The 19,947-nt window shown below is 48.8% G+C and overlaps 10 protein-coding genes across 10 annotated transcripts; 8 read left to right on the forward strand and 2 right to left on the reverse strand.

Annotated features, from left to right (window-relative positions):
* Nucleotides 1-290: 290 nt before the first annotated feature.
* TRVA0_030S01002 (uncharacterized protein) lies at nt 291-1,403 on the forward strand (the record flags this gene model as incomplete). Its single annotated transcript, XM_076685896.1, has 1 exon — nt 291-1,403. The coding sequence occupies one exon, from the start codon at nt 291-293 to the stop codon at nt 1,401-1,403; it is 1,113 nt and encodes a 370-aa protein (XP_076539872.1).
* A 1,726-nt stretch (nt 1,404-3,129) lies between these two features.
* On the forward strand, nt 3,130-3,864 carry TRVA0_030S01024 (velvet factor family protein; the record flags this gene model as incomplete). Its single annotated transcript, XM_076685897.1, has 1 exon — nt 3,130-3,864. The coding sequence occupies one exon, from the start codon at nt 3,130-3,132 to the stop codon at nt 3,862-3,864; it is 735 nt and encodes a 244-aa protein (XP_076539873.1).
* Nucleotides 3,865-4,508: 644 nt separating this feature from the next.
* Nucleotides 4,509-6,011, reverse strand: CYC2 (oxidoreductase; the record flags this gene model as incomplete). The annotated part of the gene is made up of 1 exon (XM_076685898.1): nt 4,509-6,011. The coding sequence occupies one exon, from the start codon at nt 6,009-6,011 to the stop codon at nt 4,509-4,511; it is 1,503 nt and encodes a 500-aa protein (XP_076539874.1).
* A 519-nt stretch (nt 6,012-6,530) lies between these two features.
* CIA1 (iron-sulfur cluster assembly protein CIA1) lies at nt 6,531-7,595 on the forward strand (the record flags this gene model as incomplete). Its single annotated transcript, XM_076685899.1, has 1 exon — nt 6,531-7,595. One exon carries the CDS (start codon nt 6,531-6,533, stop codon nt 7,593-7,595), a length of 1,065 nt encoding a protein of 354 aa, XP_076539875.1.
* A 23-nt stretch (nt 7,596-7,618) lies between these two features.
* On the reverse strand, nt 7,619-8,909 carry SWD1 (COMPASS subunit protein SWD1; the record flags this gene model as incomplete). The annotated part of the gene is made up of 3 exons (XM_076685900.1): nt 7,619-8,588; nt 8,640-8,790; nt 8,843-8,909. 3 exons carry the CDS (start codon nt 8,907-8,909, stop codon nt 7,619-7,621), a joined length of 1,188 nt encoding a protein of 395 aa, XP_076539876.1.
* Nucleotides 8,910-9,622: 713 nt separating this feature from the next.
* On the forward strand, nt 9,623-12,166 carry OPT2 (Opt2p; the record flags this gene model as incomplete). The annotated part of the gene is made up of 1 exon (XM_076685901.1): nt 9,623-12,166. One exon carries the CDS (start codon nt 9,623-9,625, stop codon nt 12,164-12,166), a length of 2,544 nt encoding a protein of 847 aa, XP_076539877.1.
* Nucleotides 12,167-12,929: 763 nt separating this feature from the next.
* Nucleotides 12,930-14,321, forward strand: TRVA0_030S01134 (uncharacterized protein; the record flags this gene model as incomplete). Its single annotated transcript, XM_076685902.1, has 1 exon — nt 12,930-14,321. One exon carries the CDS (start codon nt 12,930-12,932, stop codon nt 14,319-14,321), a length of 1,392 nt encoding a protein of 463 aa, XP_076539878.1.
* Nucleotides 14,322-14,849: 528 nt separating this feature from the next.
* On the forward strand, nt 14,850-16,715 carry ESF1 (pre-rRNA-processing protein ESF1; the record flags this gene model as incomplete). Its single annotated transcript, XM_076685903.1, has 1 exon — nt 14,850-16,715. One exon carries the CDS (start codon nt 14,850-14,852, stop codon nt 16,713-16,715), a length of 1,866 nt encoding a protein of 621 aa, XP_076539879.1.
* A 350-nt stretch (nt 16,716-17,065) lies between these two features.
* ERP1 (Erp1p) lies at nt 17,066-17,810 on the forward strand (the record flags this gene model as incomplete). The annotated part of the gene is made up of 3 exons (XM_076685904.1): nt 17,066-17,192; nt 17,244-17,326; nt 17,379-17,810. 3 exons carry the CDS (start codon nt 17,066-17,068, stop codon nt 17,808-17,810), a joined length of 642 nt encoding a protein of 213 aa, XP_076539880.1.
* Nucleotides 17,811-18,249: 439 nt separating this feature from the next.
* UBA4 (Uba4p) lies at nt 18,250-19,616 on the forward strand (the record flags this gene model as incomplete). The annotated part of the gene is made up of 3 exons (XM_076685905.1): nt 18,250-18,496; nt 18,547-18,667; nt 18,719-19,616. The coding sequence occupies 3 exons, from the start codon at nt 18,250-18,252 to the stop codon at nt 19,614-19,616; spliced, it is 1,266 nt and encodes a 421-aa protein (XP_076539881.1).
* Between the last annotated feature and the right edge of the window lie 331 nt (nt 19,617-19,947).

Genomic DNA, 19,947 nt, shown 5'->3' on the forward strand with positions numbered 1-19,947 from the left:
TGCTACTACGAGCGGGGTTGACATGCAAAGTTTCATGGCACCATACTTACGGTTTGCAATTAGCGTTTCGAATTCAGATTACCTCCGCTGTTCAGTGCCTAACCAGTACAGCAAATCTGCATCATATTGTCTCAATTGTAAATAAGATCAATACAAACCAGTGCTCTACGGAATATAAAGAGTGGGACACTTCAACTTGTCCTCTAGCTGCCGCCTCATATCATGAGTTATTCCATTCGTTCAAAACGCTCCATTTAACATTATCTCCAAGATACGATATCCCTCTAGAAATGGATTATTTTCCCAGACTAAAAAAAATTTCTTTATATCCTTACGATCCAGTCAAGACGAAGAGAGATTTGGAACGGTTGCTTCGGCTTCCATATCGCCCGAAGGATAATCCGTTTATACCACTGCCAGAATGGTCTCCTACTATGCCCAAGGAGAAAGTAACAATCCAGCTGGGAACCGAACTGGAGAAGCCCGACGAATCGTCCTCCCGCTTCTTTGAAGCTAGGATTGTGAGTGGTCCAGACAACTTAAACCTTCCGCGAGATCGAGACGTGATAGTTGAAATTTATGACCCCTATTCTTACAACGGATTGCCCATCTGGCCACAGCATGGATTTACGCATACGATTGCTAGTTACAGAAAGCTGGAGCATTTGCAGGGCACAAGAATCCCGAAGTACTACGGATCATATGTTATGGTCACCCCAAGCGGGAGGCAAAAGAATCGTCAAATTCCAGTCATTCTCAGAGAACTTATAGATGGAACGAATATGTTCGACTTGGAGGCAGAGGACTACTCAACAGAAACGCGGCAGGTAATCATGGAGGAAGTGATTGCTGCAGAAAGAGAGCTTGACAAGGGAGGAGTATCATTAGCACGAAGTCTGAGCTCTTACGCATTTATTCTGGTGGAAGAAGACACAAAGTTCAGAATTGTTGTGTGGCTGTTTCCATATACTACACTTGATCCTACGGCGGGAGATATATTTATACGTCCTGGAGGTCTCCCTGTCGTTTTGCTTAAATGGAAAACGGCACTACTTGAAGAATACTCATTCGATTGGTTTGTTGACTGGCCGTGGGTTCCCTGGCTATACGAGAAGTACCGTCATGAGCTGGAGGAAATCTATGTTACAGATCGACTAGTTGAAGAGGCTAATGGATTTGATAAGCAGATTAAATGGATTGGGGGGCTCGATAAACAAATTGTATGGGTTGGAGAGACTGAGCAATGTAGCTTTCCTGGGGCTACCGATGAAAAGTCGTCTGGAGACAGTGTGACGTTGACTAGAGGCAGTGATGAAAAGTCGTCTGGAGGCAGTGCATCATTGAATGAAGGCAGTGATGGAACGTCAGTCCTTGGAGACGACTCCGCAATATCGGCTTATTAGGTACTACCTGGTACGTCAAGAAGATTTTCCTACGCGCTATTATGGCCCACCGCTGAGGAAAAGACCCCATCTAAGTTTGCAGGTTATATTAACATCTACTAGAAAGCTCATGTACTTCGATTAGTCCTTTTCCGCTCCTAGGCAACAGGACTATTATTAATATTACGCTTGAAATTAGCCATGAAGAGTGATTTGACGAATACAATGTGTTATCCACGCCTCAAGGCCACGAATACCGCTGATGAATACTACTGTAACAGCTTGCAATTACTATAGATTATTCTTATTATTATTTCTTACAGACTGTCTTTTCTGTATTTGTTTGTACGCGTAAATGTCATAATAACCGGTACAAGAGCTGCGGGCCCGTCTAACGGCAGGTTCGCTTCACGAAAAACCTACCCGGAAGGTGGGACTGCATAAGGGGTAAGATCACCGGCCAGCCTCGCATACCCATCTGTTTTCCTTTTGTGGTCATTCTTATCGAGACTTGAATAGACTGTCATGGCCAGATATTTTATACTAACAGAACATACTTCATTAATGTTGTTTTTAGAAATGGTTTCGTCGCTCAAATGCAGTGCCTAAGTCGCTTCATGCAAGTATCCGTATCCGGTTACGAAGTTCTTCGTCACTTTGTACCCTCTGATAACATCTGCACTGTGCTTTGTAACTGACATGTATCATTATATCATGCTGCCATCGTAACGATTGATATGTACTTATTCATGTGAAGCTACTGCGTCTGGCATGACTATTGGTCTACTAGCACTATACACGTAGCTCTTTATAAGACTGTTCTACTTGGGAAGGCAGCTACTGTACTATTACATGCTATGCACCTTTCAATGATATTTTCAAATATTTGCTGATCCTCAAACTGATTGGACAGGTTCAAAATGCCGCCTTCAAATACAGGATTACCAAGTAAAGTATCTCACAATATCATGATATCATTAAAATGAGGGGCAAAGGAACAATTAGGCAGCTTGCGTCTCCGCCAATTGGTGGTGTATTGTCCGTGCGATTATATGTTCTTTATGTCTCACTTTACAAGCGGGATCTGAATCAGAGAAAAAGCAAAGTAGGGTCAATTCCTGGGGATTATTATCAACCTTAAGCGAGTTTTTCGACATTGCAAGCACCAACGGTTTCAATTCATCGACATACTAACCGCTGTTACCTATACCAATCCCTAATTTGCTATAGCGGCTGAGAAAAAAAACGACTTGGCGTCAGCTACTATGTATAGCATAACACATTCCGGGAAATCGATCTCACGCATATCCCAAAGCGGAAATTTCCAACCCCTTCCTTCGACATGGGCAGTTCCCCAAAGAAGGCCTTTGATGTGCGGCTGCACGTATGCAGCCCAGACCGACAACGACAATGGCAACACTTTTTGAAGGGTATCTGCAATGAGGAAAAAAAGAGAGAAGGCCGGATGCTTGGACCGCTCAGAACGGTACCAGTAGATCCAGAGGCAGCTAGTGGGCTTGTAGATCCACGGAAGGCCCCGAATAAAATGCCCTCTTCATCGGAATCCAGGCCCCAGCTGCAACCATTTACAATCCAATGTCCAGGTACGGGAATAACAACCCTGCATATCATCGCGGCTACAGAAGATCAGGGAATCAGATCAGTCTGGACTAGGGATATATAACTCATTGGTAGTTCCTAGTCATACATACGCGGTCCTATTTTTTTTTCTCTCTCCCCGTAATTGATGCAAACCGTAGCCAACTATAGCAGTTGCCCCCCTCCGGCCATGTTTGGAGGGCATTATACACAACCGTCGATTCAGAGCCAGCAATACCGCTTCGCGCTCCAAGTGGTCCAGCAACCGATCCGAGCAAGGATGTGTGGATTCGGGGACAAAGATAGACGTCAGATCACACCTCCTCCCTGTGTGAGACTGAGAATATTCGACGCGGCCACAGGTGTTGAAATAAGAGACGTGTCAGGAATTGAGATCTCCCTTTTTGCTCTATGCGTGGAACTGTGGTCCGTCGATGAGTCGCAGAACCTATCACTAGTCCATCCGAATGGCCATCCCAGTGGACCTTCTAATGAGTTCCCGCCGAGTTATGCCAGGGCAAGTGGCATGGTGAGGTCTCCAGCAGCTACCCCTACGCGAAATCTTATTGGGTCGCTTGTAGCTACAGCATTCAAGCTTTATGATTTAGATGAGGAGCTGGGCATTTGGTTTGTGCTACAAGACCTGTCTATCCGGACGGAAGGCGAGTTCAAGCTGAGGTTCTCGTTTGTTAATCTCGCCGACAGTTTCTCTGGCCAGCCGGCTCCAATTCTTTGCAGTGCATTCAGCGACCCGTTCAAGTCCTATTCGGCCAAGAAGTTCCCCGGGGTCATTGACTCGACGAGTCTCAGCAGATGTTTTGCTGTCCAAGGCATAAAAATCCCTATCCGTCGCGACCACAAGTCGAAGAAAGGATCTTCCTAACATTATTTATTTATACTCGTACCATATTATGTGGTATATAACGACTCTCTCTTTTCACCAGGGGCGGGATATATAAAGAGACCCTTACGGCTTCGACAAGATGGTTTTAATTGGGCTGGTGTTTTAAATTGGGCTGGTGGTATGTACATTAATGAAACGCTTACAATTCATTCACACATCTGCTGTAGCATAATTCTCGTTCCTACGATTATATTGATCATACAAGCTCAAAGCAGCACTTCTATCCCAATCAGTAGAGTCAATTATCAAGCCGCACCAGATCAATCTGCCAGTTCACTTCAGCAGAAGGCGCAAGACCCGAGGATATATGCCACAACTTAGTTCTGTGAGCTCTCCGAGCAGCGGAGCCCCAGGGGGATTTGGGGGGACTGGTCCCCCCATAATACCGTACTTCAGCGGAGCGTATTCGAGGGCCAGCCCTCGAGCTCCCGTAGCTGGGGGCTCTCCCCCCAAACCCCCGTTACCTTTCAATTCCAGATCTCCGCGTAGCCGAGCCCCAGGGGGGTATGGGGGGACTGGTCCCCCCCCCCCCCCCCCCCCCAGTTACATTGAACTGCATATACATGGCCAAGAACAACTCTAGAAACATCATTTAGTACTATATACATGCTCTCTAAACACATTTACGACTCCATTCGGAATGTGTTCTCGTTAGTCCAGCCCTTGCCTCCCAGCAGACCTTCAATGGGCTCATTATTTCGCGGCCCTCGTCTGCCGGCCATGTAGGAAACGTAGCCCTCAGACCCGCAGACGACAGCAATTGCCGGCCCTCGAGTATCGTACGTTCCTTTCTCCTTCATATCTGCAACCTGCTCCAAAACCGACCGATACTTCCTTCGGGGGCCAATCTCATCAGGCAATGGTCTGGGCGTCTTTTCTCTAACCTCCTCTTTGGCAGTCTCCGATGGAGTACTAACCTCTACAACGGGGTTCGGAACAGAGGGCTCCTCAGGGGTGGTAGTGGCCCCTCCCTCTCGCTCCCGACGCAGCTCCTCCATCATCTTTCTAACCTTAATCTCGTGTTCAATTTCCTTGTCAAGAGCAGGGTCGATGTTCGCCACATGCTCAGGTGGGACAGGCGATGGAACATCCTTGGACTTAATGAAAGATCCCTCGTTGTCAATGAAGTAGTGGACATTCGCTCTGCCGACCTTCTCCAGGAAGAGCCAGAACCGCTTGAACGGAATCTCCTCCCGCGAACGAACAGAGTAGTACACATCCACCCGTCCTCGCGGTGGATTCCTACTCATCAGAGACTGCAGAATTGGAGCAATTCCAGTGCCAGCGCCAAAGAACGCAATGTTATCAGGCAATGGAATGTTCCCAGGGTGCGGATACTCGGGAAGCATTCGACTTGGCAAGTCGTCCATAGCATCTCTTGGCGTCGTCATGTCGACTGGTGCGTAAGGGAACTTGTACCCGGTAAATGGCCCTCTAAGCTCGACATCAGACCCAATAGGCAGCTTGTGAAGATATCTCGACACCTCTCCGTCGTTATACTTCTTGATGAAGAGCACCATTCGGCCTTCATCCTCTGAGTCGGCCAGCATCCGCAAAAGAGCCCGCGTCTGGTTCTCGCTATCCTTATATTGCATGAAATACAGGGGCAGAGGCGTGTATCGCCTCACAACCTGGATCTCCGGCTGCTTCACCTCGACGCTCCACAGCTTCTTTCCATTCCAAATGCTGCCCTTCTGCTTGATGCACTTTCGGAAGGTCTCATACTTCGGCGACAGCTCTATTATTGCAATATCGTCGGTCAGATCCTCCTTGTAAGTGAGCTTGAAGGTGGTAAAGTGGCCCGGATCAAGATGGCTCTGCTCTTCCCCGCCACTATCGTCGCTGATGAAGTGGTGGTAAGCGTACATGGCCCACAGCAGAGCAGCGGCACCAGCCAGCCATGGGAGGTGCTTCCTCAGGGCCGAACTCTCGACCGGCTTGAATGGCTCCTGCTCCGGAGGAGGAGGGTACTCATAGGTCACTCTTTGGTATGAAGTCTGGGGCACGTAGGGCTTCTTTTTCTGCGCCAAACCCGCTCCTGAGGGTCGGTCTGGAACGGAGGAGCTCCACCGCCGAGGAACAGCTGCTCTTCGAAGCAGCTGCTGCCAACCTCGCCTTGAAATCATCGGTTTTATCGGGTTTTCTCCGGCTGTGAGTAAGTTTTTCAATGTCTGTCTCACCAATATATTTCACGATAAATGCCGATCCCAACCTACTAAATACTTAGTACCTGAGGGCCTATGGCATTGCTATCTCTGTAAAGATAAACCATTGCATACTTGCTGAAAATGATTCCAAAGTAATGATAGGATTTCAACGTAATGAGAGATAGCAGAGGGATGTTTAGAGAGAAAGCAAAAGCTGTTAATTGTGATAGTAGACCGGAGGAGATCCATAGAGGCTATAACATCTTTCCATTAAGAACAGTGAATATTATCACGGTATTCTAGTCTAGATGATTCCCTACAGAAGCATTGCTGCCATATTATTAGATCAAAATTGATATTGATCTGATAGCTACCGGTACTGTATAGCAGACCTAACGCTCTCCCAGAGTTGAAGGAGGAGCATCGCGCGCGGCGTTAACTGGGACCAAATTGACCCTTCGTGAAATACCGGTAACCGAAGAAACATTTGGTAATCAAATGGTATTTGAAAACGTAGCAAGCTTACCAGGGCATGAAGATCGAGTATGGGCCCTTAGCGTCCATCCGACAAAGCCCTTAATTGCATCATGCTCCGGGGATAAGACAGCACGGGTGTTTTCTCTGCGCGGAGCCTACGAAAATGTTACGAGTTTCGGCGATGATGCGCACAAAAGATCGGTGAGATCGGTCGCGTGGAAGCCCAGTGGAGGCGATCCGTCAATTGCTCTCGGGAGTTTTGACTCAACAGTTAGCATTTGGGGTAAAGAGGGGGACGAATGGGCCTTCCTGGCGACTATAGAAGGGCACGAAAATGAAGTCAAGTGCGTAGCGTGGTCTGCAGACGGGCTGTTTTTGGCAACCTGTTCGCGGGACAAGTCCATTTGGGTATGGGAGGCTGATGAGTCCAACGAGGAATTCGAGTGCCTCAGCGTACTACAGGAGCATACCCAGGACGTGAAACATGTTGTATGGCATCCAAAAGAGATGCTTTTTGCATCAACATCCTATGACGACACCATTCGTCTGTGGCGGGAGGATGAGGACGATTGGACCTGCGTCGCAGATATTGCTGGACACAGCGGTACAGTATGGGGCGCAGACTTTGAAACACCAAAGGAAGGAGACAACACGGCGCGATTAGTATCTTGTTCCGAAGATCTGACCTGTGTCGTGTGGAAACGTATAGGGTCTGTAGGCGGTAACAATGCCGACTCCGCTGCTTCTTCCATGATGCCATCGACTTTCAGATCTATGGACCAGCTCTCTGAAGAGTGGGAGAAGGAAGCAGTGCTCCCTGAAGCTCACTCTAGGGCTGTTTACTCGGTTGCATGGGACCCTATTACGGGCCGAATAGCATCGACCGGTGCCGATGGGAAACTCGTCGTGTACAGAGAAGTAGAAGAAGGCCAATGGGTTATCGAGCAAATTATCGAGCAGTGCCATGGTGTGTACGAAGCCAATTGCGTCGTCTGGGCGCCGGATTACAACCGGGATTCAACGAAGGACGTGGTGTTGGTCACCTGCGGAGATGACGCACTGGTAAAAGTCTGGGCTGAAAAATAAACCACAAATTTTACGTATTTTTGTTAGTCCTTCATGTGGTCGAGGGTGACGGGAATAATGAATGGCGCGTCAGTGTCAAGTGGTGTAAGAATGTCAACGTCTTCGTCCTCGGCCTGTTTCTGTTGCTTCTCGTCTTCATTGTCATAGATATCAAATTCATCCTCCCGCTCGGCATATTGCACATTATCCTCGAGTTCCACAAAATCTGGAGCCAACGCACTCCATCGCTGTGTTGTCACCGGCTCAAACAGGTAGATGTAACCAAGTTCAGCGCCAACAGCAGCAATTATAGACCTCTTGGGGTGGAACTCTAACGAGAGCAATTCTTCTTTGGGCCCTTCGTAGATCTTTTGCAGTGTACCCATTTCGGTCTCCCATAATACCAAGTCATGGTCGTTGACAACCGTGGCTCCAACGTAGTCCTCAGAGACGCTCATCCCAGTTGAAGACCAGGATCGTCTGTTCACAACGTCTTGGAACTTTTGCACAACTGTAAAGCTCCACTGGCTAGGAGGGCTGCTGAAATCCGGCAGTTCGACTAGCCGAATGGTTCTATCAGAACAATTGAGCACGGCTCTTCTCCCTGACGGACTAAGTGTGACGGATATGATAATCGCACGACATATCTGAGCTGTATGAACGAGCTCACGCGTTTTGGTGTCAAAAACATTGACAACACCCCGGTTGGTCCCACAGAACACGTATTCTCCAGATTTTGAATAAGCAATAGATAGCGTTTTTCTTTTCTTGCCGTCTTGAGGCTCGTCGGACACCAATGTGTGGATTTCAGGCTCTGGTGTTGAGAGATCAATCAATACAGGGTCGCTTTCATACAAGGCCGCTGCAATTGAATTCGAGTCAGGGCTCAGCTGGGCTATCCAAATCGGACATTGAAGGTTAAAGCTATAGAGTTCCTTCCCGGTCGAGAGATCCCACATAATGCACTTCCAGTCTTTCGAAGCAGAGACGAGGTATCTGCCGTCCCTCGACCAACTAAAAAAAAATTAGCCAGTCCAATAGCTTGCAAAAATCATTTCTTCTTACCTAAATGAATGGATCGCGGCAACGTGGCGCCTTAGGATTTTTATCGCATTTAGAGTCTCAAAGTCGAATATCACAATCGATCCATCGATAAGTCCAGAAGCTACATAGTCTCCACTTGGACTGAACTTGACACAGACTGAAGACCCATAGGCTAATCATAAAGTTAGCGAAATAATATCTTGTAAAATAATAGGCTAACTTACAGATATTTCTTGTAAGCTTTTCAGGATACTCCTGTGAGAACAGGAACGGATCAAGCGCGAGGTTCATATCGCTGGTCGGCGTAGCGGGTGTGTCGTCGGAAACATTTCACTTCCCAAAAACAGGGCCTATCAGCATGTCTCAATGAGAGAATGTACCAAGATCCAGTAGGTACCGGTAGTTTACCAGGGTAATATATTGGAACGAGGGGTATTCATGGCAATGAATTTTGTTACCAGGGGCATAAATGTGCCTTCATTAAAAAAAGGGTATCATATAAATTGCCAGGTATAAAGCTATACTGAAAAAGTGAACAGGGGTACCTCCCTGGTCAACTAGAGATGATTTCACAGAAAAGGAGTAAATTATCTAGAAAGCGTAATCGCAAAAGAAAGGAGTGGCTCATTAAAAAGCAGGTGACCTCGAAAAAAAGACAATTCTCCTGAAGTTGTTGTTTAATACCGGTAACAGTAACCGCATAGTTGGATAAAGTCAAAACTACCGGTACTACTGTACTACATTATACTGTACATTGTACTGTACATGTAGTGATAATTATTGATAAAGCTCCGTATACATTTTTTGTTAGAAATGGAATTGCAGTAGTTTGATGAAGCTTTGGGTTGGTCAGAACCTTGCATCCCTTTAATACCGCGGTAGCTGATGTCGAAATACCAGACAATGGTTTTTAATGTCCACAACGCTCGAAGAAAGATAAAGTTTAATTGACTTTAGGGAACAAACCAATATGCTGGTATATATACGATGAATTTCATGCAATTATGGAAAAAAAAAGATCGTCTCCAATGGCTGAGAAAAGCACTCCATCACCAACGTCGTCTTACCAGAGTGACTTCTCGCCCGCAAGCAAGGCAAAGATACTGGAATTATTAGGTCTGAACGGATATGATACCGAAAAGCCTGATCTCCGGTTTCTGTATCACGAAATTGCATCAATTAGCAATGAAGAAGTTGAAAAGATTATACGGGAAGCAGTTGCAGAGCACACAAATGACATCAATTTTCCTCATGATGTATACGAAAAAATGAAGAAATTTCTTGAAGACGGAAGCAATTCGTTTGATGCTAGAGTCTCTGCAGTGCTCATCAAGTTCCATTCCCCTTATCCCGAGGTACGATCCGTGACAGACCCGTTCGATGAACCAGACATCCCAGTAGATACATTAAGAGCCTACTTTATTGGTCTCTTCTGGTCAATTATTGGAGCTGGTGTGAATACCTTTTTTAATCCAAGAATGCCTAACATTTCATTGAGCAATCCAATTATTCAGGTCCTCTCGTACCCATGTGGCTGTCTGCTGGCAAAAATCACCCCAAACTGGCGATTCAAGCTCTTCGGCAAAGAAATAGTGCTCAATCCGGGGCCATGGACTTACAAAGAGCAAATGTTCTCCACGATTATTTTTAGTGTTGCCAATGGCGGTGCTTATGCCGCCATTTACAATGTCTTCGTTCAGCGGTTGGACGTCTATTACGGTGACAAATGGGCCACATTTGGATTCCAACTCCTTCTTGTCATTTCGACACAGTTTCTTGGATTTGGCCTAGCTGGGATACTACGACGGCTAGTGGTATACCCCGTGAAAGCAATGTGGCCTACGTTGCTGCCGGTAATTGCGCTGAACAGAGCTCTAGCCGTTAAGGAGCCGTATAAAGAGAAGATCAATGGGTGGAGTTTCTCTCGATATCGTTTATTCGTCTGGGCTTTCATCATCACGTTTATATACTTCTGGATCCCGAGCTACCTGTTTGAAGCTTTTGCGAATTTTAACTGGATGTGCTGGATTCGACCTAACAGTTTCAATGTCAATGCCTTGACCGGAACCACAGGCATTGGGCTAAATCCAATCTCGACTTTTGACCCCAACATCATTCTCTACTCAAACCCCATGTCGACACCATTTTTTACACAGGTCAACATGTATGTGGGGCTGCTTATTGCAGGAGTTGTGATTATCCCCGCTATTTACTGGACTAACTATAAGTTCACGGGCTATTTGCCAATAAATTCGAACAGACTCTTTGATAATCGTGCGCAGCCTTATAATGTGAAGCGAGTCCTGACCAATGGGCTATTTGACGAGGAGAAGTATCAGAACTATTCCCTTCCATACTACACCGCTGCGAACTTGGTAACCTATGGTGGATTTTTCGTGCTTTACCCTCTCGCTATCATTGATACCTTTGTGACCCATGGCACCGGCATTATTCAAGCATTCAAGGACGTGGCAACGAGCGTCGTGCGTCGGAAGCGAACAACCCAGTTTGAGAACAACCACGACCCACACTGCCGCATGATGAGCCAGTACAAAGAAGTGCCCGACTGGTGGTTTTTCGTCATTCTAGTAGTATCGCTCACTTGTGGTATCCTTGCCGTGAAGCTCTACCCGACGGATACGCCTGTGTGGGGCATCTTCTTTTCATTGGGGATCAATTTCCTATTTCTCATTCCAATAACAATTATCTACTCAATCACGGGATTCTCATTTGGGCTCAATGTACTTGTCGAGCTTATCGTCGGATTGGTCATACCCGGCAGCGGAACGGCACTCATGCTGCTCAAGGCGTTTGGGTACAACATTGACGGCCAGGCACAAAACTTTATCTCGGATCAAAAGATGGGCCATTATGCAAAGATCCCGCCGCGGGCACTTTTCACTGGCCAGCTGCTGGCGACCATGTGCCAGGTGTTTGTGTGCCTAGGGGTCGTCAATTGGCAATTGACTAGCATTAAAGACATATGCCAACCGCATCAGGCTTCGCGATTCACCTGTCCGAATACAAACTCGTATTTTGCTGCATCAATTGCGTGGGGAGTGATTGGCCCCAAGATTGTCTTTAAAGGGATCTACCCTATACTCCAATGGTGCTTCTTGCTTGGGGCTTTGCTGCCAATTCCACTCTATTTTGGCCGACGGTGGTTCCCCACGATGTTCCGCTACTTCCAGCCCACTGTGATGTTAGGCGGTATGTTTTCGTTTGCGCCGTATTCGGCAGTCCATTACACGGAGGGCTTTTACGTTGGGCTCACGTTTATGTACTACATCAAGCGGCGGTTCCCTCAATGGTGGGGGAAGTACAACTACGTCCTGTATTCGGCAATCTCTGCCGGGTTGGGGCTTGCTGCAATCATCATCTTCTTTGCAGTTCAGTACTACCCACGTCCAATTGTCTGGTGGGGAAACACTGTCTCTGAAAACACGATAGACGGCGGACTTCGGGGACCTAACGTGCTCTATCCGTTGCCTGAAAAGGGATATTTTGGTCCAGAGCCCGGCAAGTTACCTACTAGAGGCAGTCTCTAAGTTTTATAACGATTTTTTTTAGGGTGTACCGGTTTGAGCAGATCGCGGTAAGACAAGCCGCACCAGATGCGGCATAACGGCACACCCCCTAACCCGGAAGGGATCTGGAAAGAGATCTGGAAAAAAGCTGGTAAAATTTTATAAGTAGATATTTTTTAATGATTCTACGCGTTTGTAAAAATACAGACACTCCCTTTGATGTTCCTCCGGATTTAGTGGTTAACAGCCCCTTTCTTCGACTCCTGCAAGATTTCAGCTGCCACGCGGGAGGGAGGGGTAGTATTCGTCAGATTACAACTGTAGGAGGTCCCTACTTCAAGTCAAAATAATATCGACGACCCTTGCTTGGGGCGGGCCGGATGATATTTCACTACCCGCCATGCTTCTTGCGACATAGGGCGGCGAACCTATTGCTGTAATTGCGTTGAATCCGGCAATTATTATGGCCAATCGACGCAAATTATTGATTTCTGACATATGATATGTCCGCTTCCCTACCAAGATCGAACTTACGCGTTGTCCTTAGGCGATCGCGGGAAGGAGTGAGTGCATGTCCGAATGTGCTGCGTTGCATGATGCAAGTCCTTCGTGCGTCTCTCGGCTGAGTGAGGGTGTTGACTAGCGTTATAATATGCCTGCAAAAAACTGCCTGGGGGCATCATCGATGGCCTGTTTGACTTAGGCGGCCTTTTGGGGGGATATATATTTAAACTCGCCGTAGCTCGTTGGGCTGTTGGTAGGGATCTTGAACAAAGTGAAAAAAATGTACACCCCTCGAACCATTAGGCCAGGACGGAGTTATGGCGTACTGTTTCCTCCTACGCCTTCGCCGGAGGAGTCCAAATTACCTGCGCGGTCTCTGGACTTGGGCGAAGCTAGGCGACATAGTCGCAATGGAAGTGACAACAGCACCTCGAGTACTGCCAGCGTGGGCTCCCACACGTTGTCCAAAGTGAGAAGCCTAAATAAGTCTCTCCAGAAGAGACTCGGGCGATCTGAGTGCCGGAGTCCAATGAGCATAGTGGGGAATGACTTCAGCGAGAGCCGTATAAATACGTTACAGGGCTCAATTGATGAGATTGAGGCGAGTTTGGTGACCTGCTTGTCCTCCAAAAAGGTATTCGAACGCACTATTGAGGGCGTGGAGGCGCTGAAAGAGCGGGTTAGCACCCTCGAGGAGAACAACGAGCAGCTGATCAAGCGGAACATCGCCCTCGAATCACGGGTAACTGATCTAGAAGCCAAATTGGCTTCACTTATCAATTATCTTGAGAGACCGGTGAGCAGGGGTAAGCCCCTTGAAGTCCAGACCGTATCGATGTCAGTGCCCGAACCCATACCCACTGCCCCTGCAACCCCTGTCCAATCCGCCAATGGCTTGTGCACTAATGGTGAAGAAGATACCATTGAGTTTCCAGATGTCATCCCTAGTCCGCTGTGGCCAGGTATAATCTCCAGTCCCGAATTGGTGCCCTACAAAACCCATCGTCATGAAAATCCCGAGCCGCCCCTGGAGGACCGGCTTTACTTTGACCCCGAAAAAGACGATGTTGTTGCCAAGCTTCAACAGATTGAGACCCACTTCATTGCATACCAATATCCATATGACAAATGGGTGAACCACGTCATGAGCGCGTACCTAGAGGTATTTGACGACAGCCTTGCCGAGACTCTCATTTCGGGCAAGAAAATCGCCATCAATGGTGGACAGGATGACTCAGAGCAATTCAGCTGGACTGAATTTGTACAGATCCTCATTGCCCATTGCCCCGTTACTGACCAAGACCGTGCTGTTGCTGCCGCTGATAAAATATGGCTCGCTTACCCCGAGTCTTTTGAATCAATTGAGGCCTATATCCGATACATGCTTCGTCCACTGGACGAGTACACCCAGAAGCTTGTGTCCAACTACACTCGAGTACTCCTCACTGTCAAGCGCCTTACGCCATACACCCAGCTAGTCAAAGGGTTTCTGGAGGTTATGAAAGAACTCCCCAAACAAGAGCACATTCTTGAGTATGCGCGTGATTATCTGCTGAGTGAGAGTATCCAGTCGCTTATAACCCCGGTGGTTATCCGCGAATATTACTACGACGACTCGCGTAAGCTATATCTCAAGCACGGCGCGCTGCATTATCTTCACAAAGACAATTAAAAGTTGCTATTTATCTTGCTACAATACCGCCGGTAGTTCATAGTCATGGTATTACATTATGTATTGTATTCTCGGTGGTTCTCCGCTTACACACCTTAGCAATGCATTTAAACGAGCTACTTTATATATTTATTCAATACAAAGAGATGCCGCTCGAGTACATGATATCTTTATCTTATATGTAGTAATATCGGTGCCCCTCAGGGAGCTTATACGCATAGGGTACGTGGGCGAGTTGATTTCTTGGGGGACCAGTCCCCCAAACCCCCTGTAGCTCGGCTCCGCCGAGGACTTGTGGAAAACCTTAAAACACTCTGGAGTATATCATGATTATGAATTGGAACTCAACTGCCGTGATAGAGCATTTCAAAAAGTAGATAACACCGATGTTCCACAGGGGGTAGGCGGTCGGAATCACTTCACTTAATTTAGGCGTTCGATGATACCGATGCACGGCTGAAAATTTCAGTCGAAATCAAAAAAATAAAAAAATTTTATCACGTCCCATATCGAAATACAAACGAAGTCATGGGCAAGAAGGCGGTTACACAGGATTCACGATTCGCAGGGATCCACTCTGACCCCCGGTTTAACCTACCTCGAAAGAAGCAGGTCAAGGGCCCGGTCGACGAGCGGTTCAAGAGCGTTATTGAGAAAGATGATCGGTTCAAGAGCAAGGTTGTCCGAGATAAGTACGGCCGTAAGGTCAAGGAGGACAAGACCGAGCGAGAATTGAAGAAATATGCATTTGATGAGAGTGAAAGTGAAGAGAGCGAGGAAGAGGTGGAAAAAGTAGAAGAGGAAGAAGAAGAAGAAAGTGGAAGTGAAAGCGAGAGTGAGAGTGGAAGTGAGGACGAGGTGAAGAACTTTGATCCAGCACGAGGAGAAGGTGTTTCTGATCTGAGTGAGAGCTCTGACGAGTCTTCTTCCTCGTCTGAAGAGGAAAGCGAAGACGAGTATGAAGAGGAAGAGGAGGTCAAGCTGCCAAGCCAGGAAGAGGCCATCCCTCGAGGTGACGAGACTAGACGGTTCGCTGCCATGTATATGGATTGGGATAACATTCGATCCATCGATCTGATGGCTACGTTTGGCAGTTTCGTTCCCCCGAAGGGCCGGCTCATTTCCGTCAAGATCTACCCCAGTGAGTACGGCAAGCAGCAGATGGCCAAGGAAGAGACCAGTGGCCCATCCACGGAGTTCTTCAATGGCGGCAAGAAGAACAAAAAGAATAAGGAAGAGGATTCCGACGAGGAGGAGATTAACGAAAAGACAATTATCCAGACCGACGATGGAGAAGAAGTTAATAGTGCCGTGCTGAGAAGCTACCAGATGCAGCGATTGAAGTACTACTACGCAGTGGTTGAGTGCGACGGCGTAGGCACTGCCAAGAACATTTACGACAACTGCGATGGTACAGAGTACGAGTCTACTGCGAACTTTTTCGATCTGCGATATATCCCCGATGAGATGACCTTCGATGATAAGCCGCGTGACGAGTGCTACAAGTTGCCTGCCAAATACAAGCCGGCGGACTTTGTTACCGATGCGTTGCAGCACTCCAAGGTCAAGCTGACCTGGGACGAGACGCCTGCAGAGCGACAGCGGGCACTGGGGCGTAACCTGAGCCAGAAGGAGATAGAGGAGAACGATTTCAAGGCGTATCTTGCTAGCAGTTCGGACGAGAGCGATAACGAGCAGGAGGACTTGAAGGCGAAGTACAAGGCGCTGTTGGGCGATGTTATGCCGTCCAAGGGTAAAGACGGCGAAGAGAGCGATGTCGACATGGAGATCACGTTCACCCCGGCTCTCGATGAGCAAAAAGCTGCGGAAGAGAAGGATGAGGAGGAGCTGACAACGATTGAGAAGTACAAGCTTAAGGAGAAGGAGAGGAAGAAGCAGCGAATGGAGCGAATGAGGGCCCGTCGAGAGGAGGACGAGGGTGAGGAATCAGGTGAAAAGAAGCAGAAGGCCAAGTCGGACAAAGAAACAGCCGAGCTTGAGCTGCTTATGATGGACGATGATATTATGGCCAATGGTGATGCATCCGACGGCGAGTCTCAGAAGAAGGGTGGAAAGAAGCAGCCTAAGAAGTCGCGACGTAAGCTGAAGAAGGAAGCGGTTGCCAAGCTGGAGGACCACGAAGTCGACACTGCCGATCCGCGATTCCAGTCGCTGTTCAACGACCCATCGTTTGCCATTGACCCGACGGCACCACAGTTCAAGAAGTCCAAGGGTGTCGAGAGCATTATTACCGAGCGACGCAAGCGAACTAAGAACGTTGAGGCGCCTCCAACTGAGAGGAAGAAGGCTATCAAGCGAAAGGAGCCTCCGAAAGCCGACGATGTCAGTTCTCTCGTTGAGCGGCTCAAGAAGCGAGCAAAGAGCAAGAAATAGACGTACTAATCTTAATAGACTATTCTACGCCCAGAGGAATCACTGCTAGCGGTAATTGGGGGGACCAGTCCCCCCAAACCCCCTGAGGCTCCGCTACGCGGAGATAAACCATCCTCCGCGAAGCGGAGCCACGGGAGCTCGAGGGCTGGCCCTCGAATACACTTTCTACTGATAAATTGGCCCAGTGGACATCAATAAACTACCTTAGTACGTAGGGCAGTAAGCGCCGCAGCATATGCGGCATGCGGCTAGGCGCGCGCGCGCGCCAGGGGTTGTATGGCGGGGTGTGAAAAAACACGTAGACCGAAAGCCATCGCGAAACCGACGACCACCACGTGAAGACGCCAAACATGAGGGCTGTTCTGTTATTTATTACTGCTGTGCTATTGCAGACTGTGAATGCACTGCATTTCTATCTGGGCGGTGACAACCAGAAGTGTTTCTACCAGGATTTGCCGCGGGACACGGTTCTGGCCGGTAAGTGAGCCCCACAGATTGTCGCGAATCGTACTGACTGATTGCATCTAGCCAAGCATAGCGCATGGGAATTGGAAGAGAGTACGGGCAATTGGATCCGACCGGACAGCCTGGCCATTCAGATCACCATTGAAGTGAGTATATTACCTGATTTTAGTGAGGAAGGTGAAATCTAACTCTAAGTAGGAAACGTTTGACAACAACCATCGAGTGCTGTTCCAGAAGCTCAACGCCAAGGGCGACTTCATTTTCACCGCGTTTGACTCGGGCCAGCACCGGATCTGCTACCGGGCGCTTTCTGGCGGGTGGTTCCATTCGGCGTCGGTCAAGATGGACATTGACTTCACCATTGGCGAGGGTAGCGCGATGGACTCTAAGAACGAAGAGAAGCTGTCCACTCTGGCCGAGCGAGTCGCTGTGCTCAATAACAAGATGATGACCATTCGACGAGAGCAGGCGCTGATGCGAGAGCGTGAGGCCGCGTTCCGAGACCAATCCGAGCTCACCAATGCGCGGGTCGTACGATACACCTTCATCCAGCTCTTCGTGCTGGGCTGCACCTGTGCCTGGCAGCTCCAGCACCTGCGAAGCTTCTTCATGAAGCAGAAGCTCGTCTAATTGTACACGTATTTGTAATGTAAGCTGTCAATGCGCCCCATTTCTCCCCGTAGCCAGTACGTATCCTTTTCTTCATGCAATTGGGGGGACCAGTCCCCCCCAAACCCCCCTGGGGCTCCGCTTCGCGGAGATCTTTGCTGCCCTTCGGTTGACCCCCTCCGCGAAGCGGAGCTACGGGGGGTTGGGGGCTGGCCCCCAAGTCAATTGAATCCCGTGCATCCCTCATAACCCCTAGGGGAGATTTGGTAGTGATTTTAAGGCCCTTAGGGCCTACTACTGGATCCAAGTCGGATTTCGGATGACTCGACGCTTAGTAAGCAAGCACCGGTAAGTTATGGTGAAATATAAGTGTTAAATGACTCAATTATATTTTGCGAGCGGCTGATCCGACGGATAAGACGGTGGAAAAGACGACGAAGAGGCAGTTGGCCAAGTAACGATGAGTGGAGAACAGGAGGAAATCGAGAGGCTGCGAGAGGAGAACCGTAGGCTGAAGGAGGAACTCGAAAAAACCCGCGAGGAAGAGCGGTTGAGTCTCGAGGAGTACCAACGCTACGGACGGCAGCTTATCATGCCCGAGGTAGGGTTGGAGGGCCAACTGAGGCTGAAAAAGTCATCTGTACTGGTAGTTGGTGCCGGTGGGCTCGGGTGTCCCGCCTTAGCGTACTTGGCAGGAGCAGGAATTGGTGAGTATGAAGAGATCAATGACTGGAGAACTGAGGCTAACTTAGATCAGGCCGTCTAGGTATCGTCGACAACGACACTGTGGACAGTTCTAATCTACATAGACAAATCCTCCATAACACATCAAAAGTAGGGATGCTAAAGACGGAGTCTGCTCGAGATTTCATTGAAAAGTACGTTTCTACCTCTAAAGGCTTCTGTGTGATCAGAGACTAACGATCCAGGCTTAATTCAAACGTTAGAGTCGAGCTATACAGTGAGAGACTACTTCCGTCCAATAGTTTCGACATATTCAGCAAGTACGACTTGGTTTTGGACTGCACGGACACCCCCGCTACGCGGTACCTTATCAATGACACGGCTATTCTGCTGGGCAAGGCAGTGGTCTCAGCTTCTGCACTCAAAACCGAGGGCCAGCTCTTTATCGAAGGACTCCACAACGGCCCGTGCTACCGGTGCTTGTATCCAATTCCACCTCCTGCCGATAGTATCCTTTCGTGCGGCGACGGAGGCATTATTGGGCCCGTAGTGGGCATCATGGGTGTGTTCCAGTCGATTGAGGCGATCAAAATCATCACTGGATGGTACGACAGCCACCCATTCACACCAGGGCTCACCATGTTGAGCGCGTTCGGCTCTCCTCAGTGGAGGTCTATCCGCATGCGCGGGAAGAAGCCATCCTGTGCAGTATGCGGTGACGCCCCGAGTATAACCCGAGCAGGCATCGAGAGCGGTGCAATTGACTACGCAGAGTTCTGTGGACGCCCCAGTTTGCTGCGGATCCCTCGCGAGTCGCGCAAGACCGTTCATGACTACTCTAAGGTACTAGATGACAACGTCTCACACACCCTCGTAGACGTGCGCCCTCCGGCGCAGTTTAGCATCTGCGCCCTGCCCAATAGTATCAACATCCCTCTTACCCAGCTAAAGTACGCTAGAAACGACCAGCCACAGCTCGCTGCCCTCCCCGAGCCCGTCTACGTGTGTTGCCGCTATGGCAACGACTCCCAGCCTGCCGTGCAGTTCCTCAAGGACCGCTACGGCCTTACTGAGGTCTACGATATCATTGGTGGCCTCGACCAATGGTCCGAGCACATCGACCCACAGTTCCCCCGCTACTAATTACGTTCCTTGAGTCGCACACCCCCCGTAGTTCCGCTTCGCAGAGAGTTCAATTGATGGACTACAAGATGTCCGCGAAGCGGAGCCCCAAGGGGGGTACTAGCAGTGGGGCATGTTCGAGGGCCAGCCCTCGAGCTCCCGAAGCTGGGGGCCAGCCCCCAGGCCCCCGTAACAAAAGACTCCCAACGTGTAACAAAACTTCCGTAACAACGTGTAACAAACACCCCGTTACAACCCCCAAGTCTCCGCGTAGCGGAGCCCCAGGGGGGTTTGGGGGGACTGGTCCCCCCATAGGACTAGCAGTGGAGCGTATTCTCGCGAGAGGATTGGT

The sequence above is a fragment of the Trichomonascus vanleenenianus genome (assembly GCF_965637985.1).
Source record: "Trichomonascus vanleenenianus strain CLIB 3782 genome assembly, contig: TRVA0_030S, whole genome shotgun sequence".
Classification (NCBI taxonomy): domain Eukaryota; kingdom Fungi; phylum Ascomycota; class Dipodascomycetes; order Dipodascales; family Trichomonascaceae; genus Blastobotrys; species Blastobotrys vanleenenianus.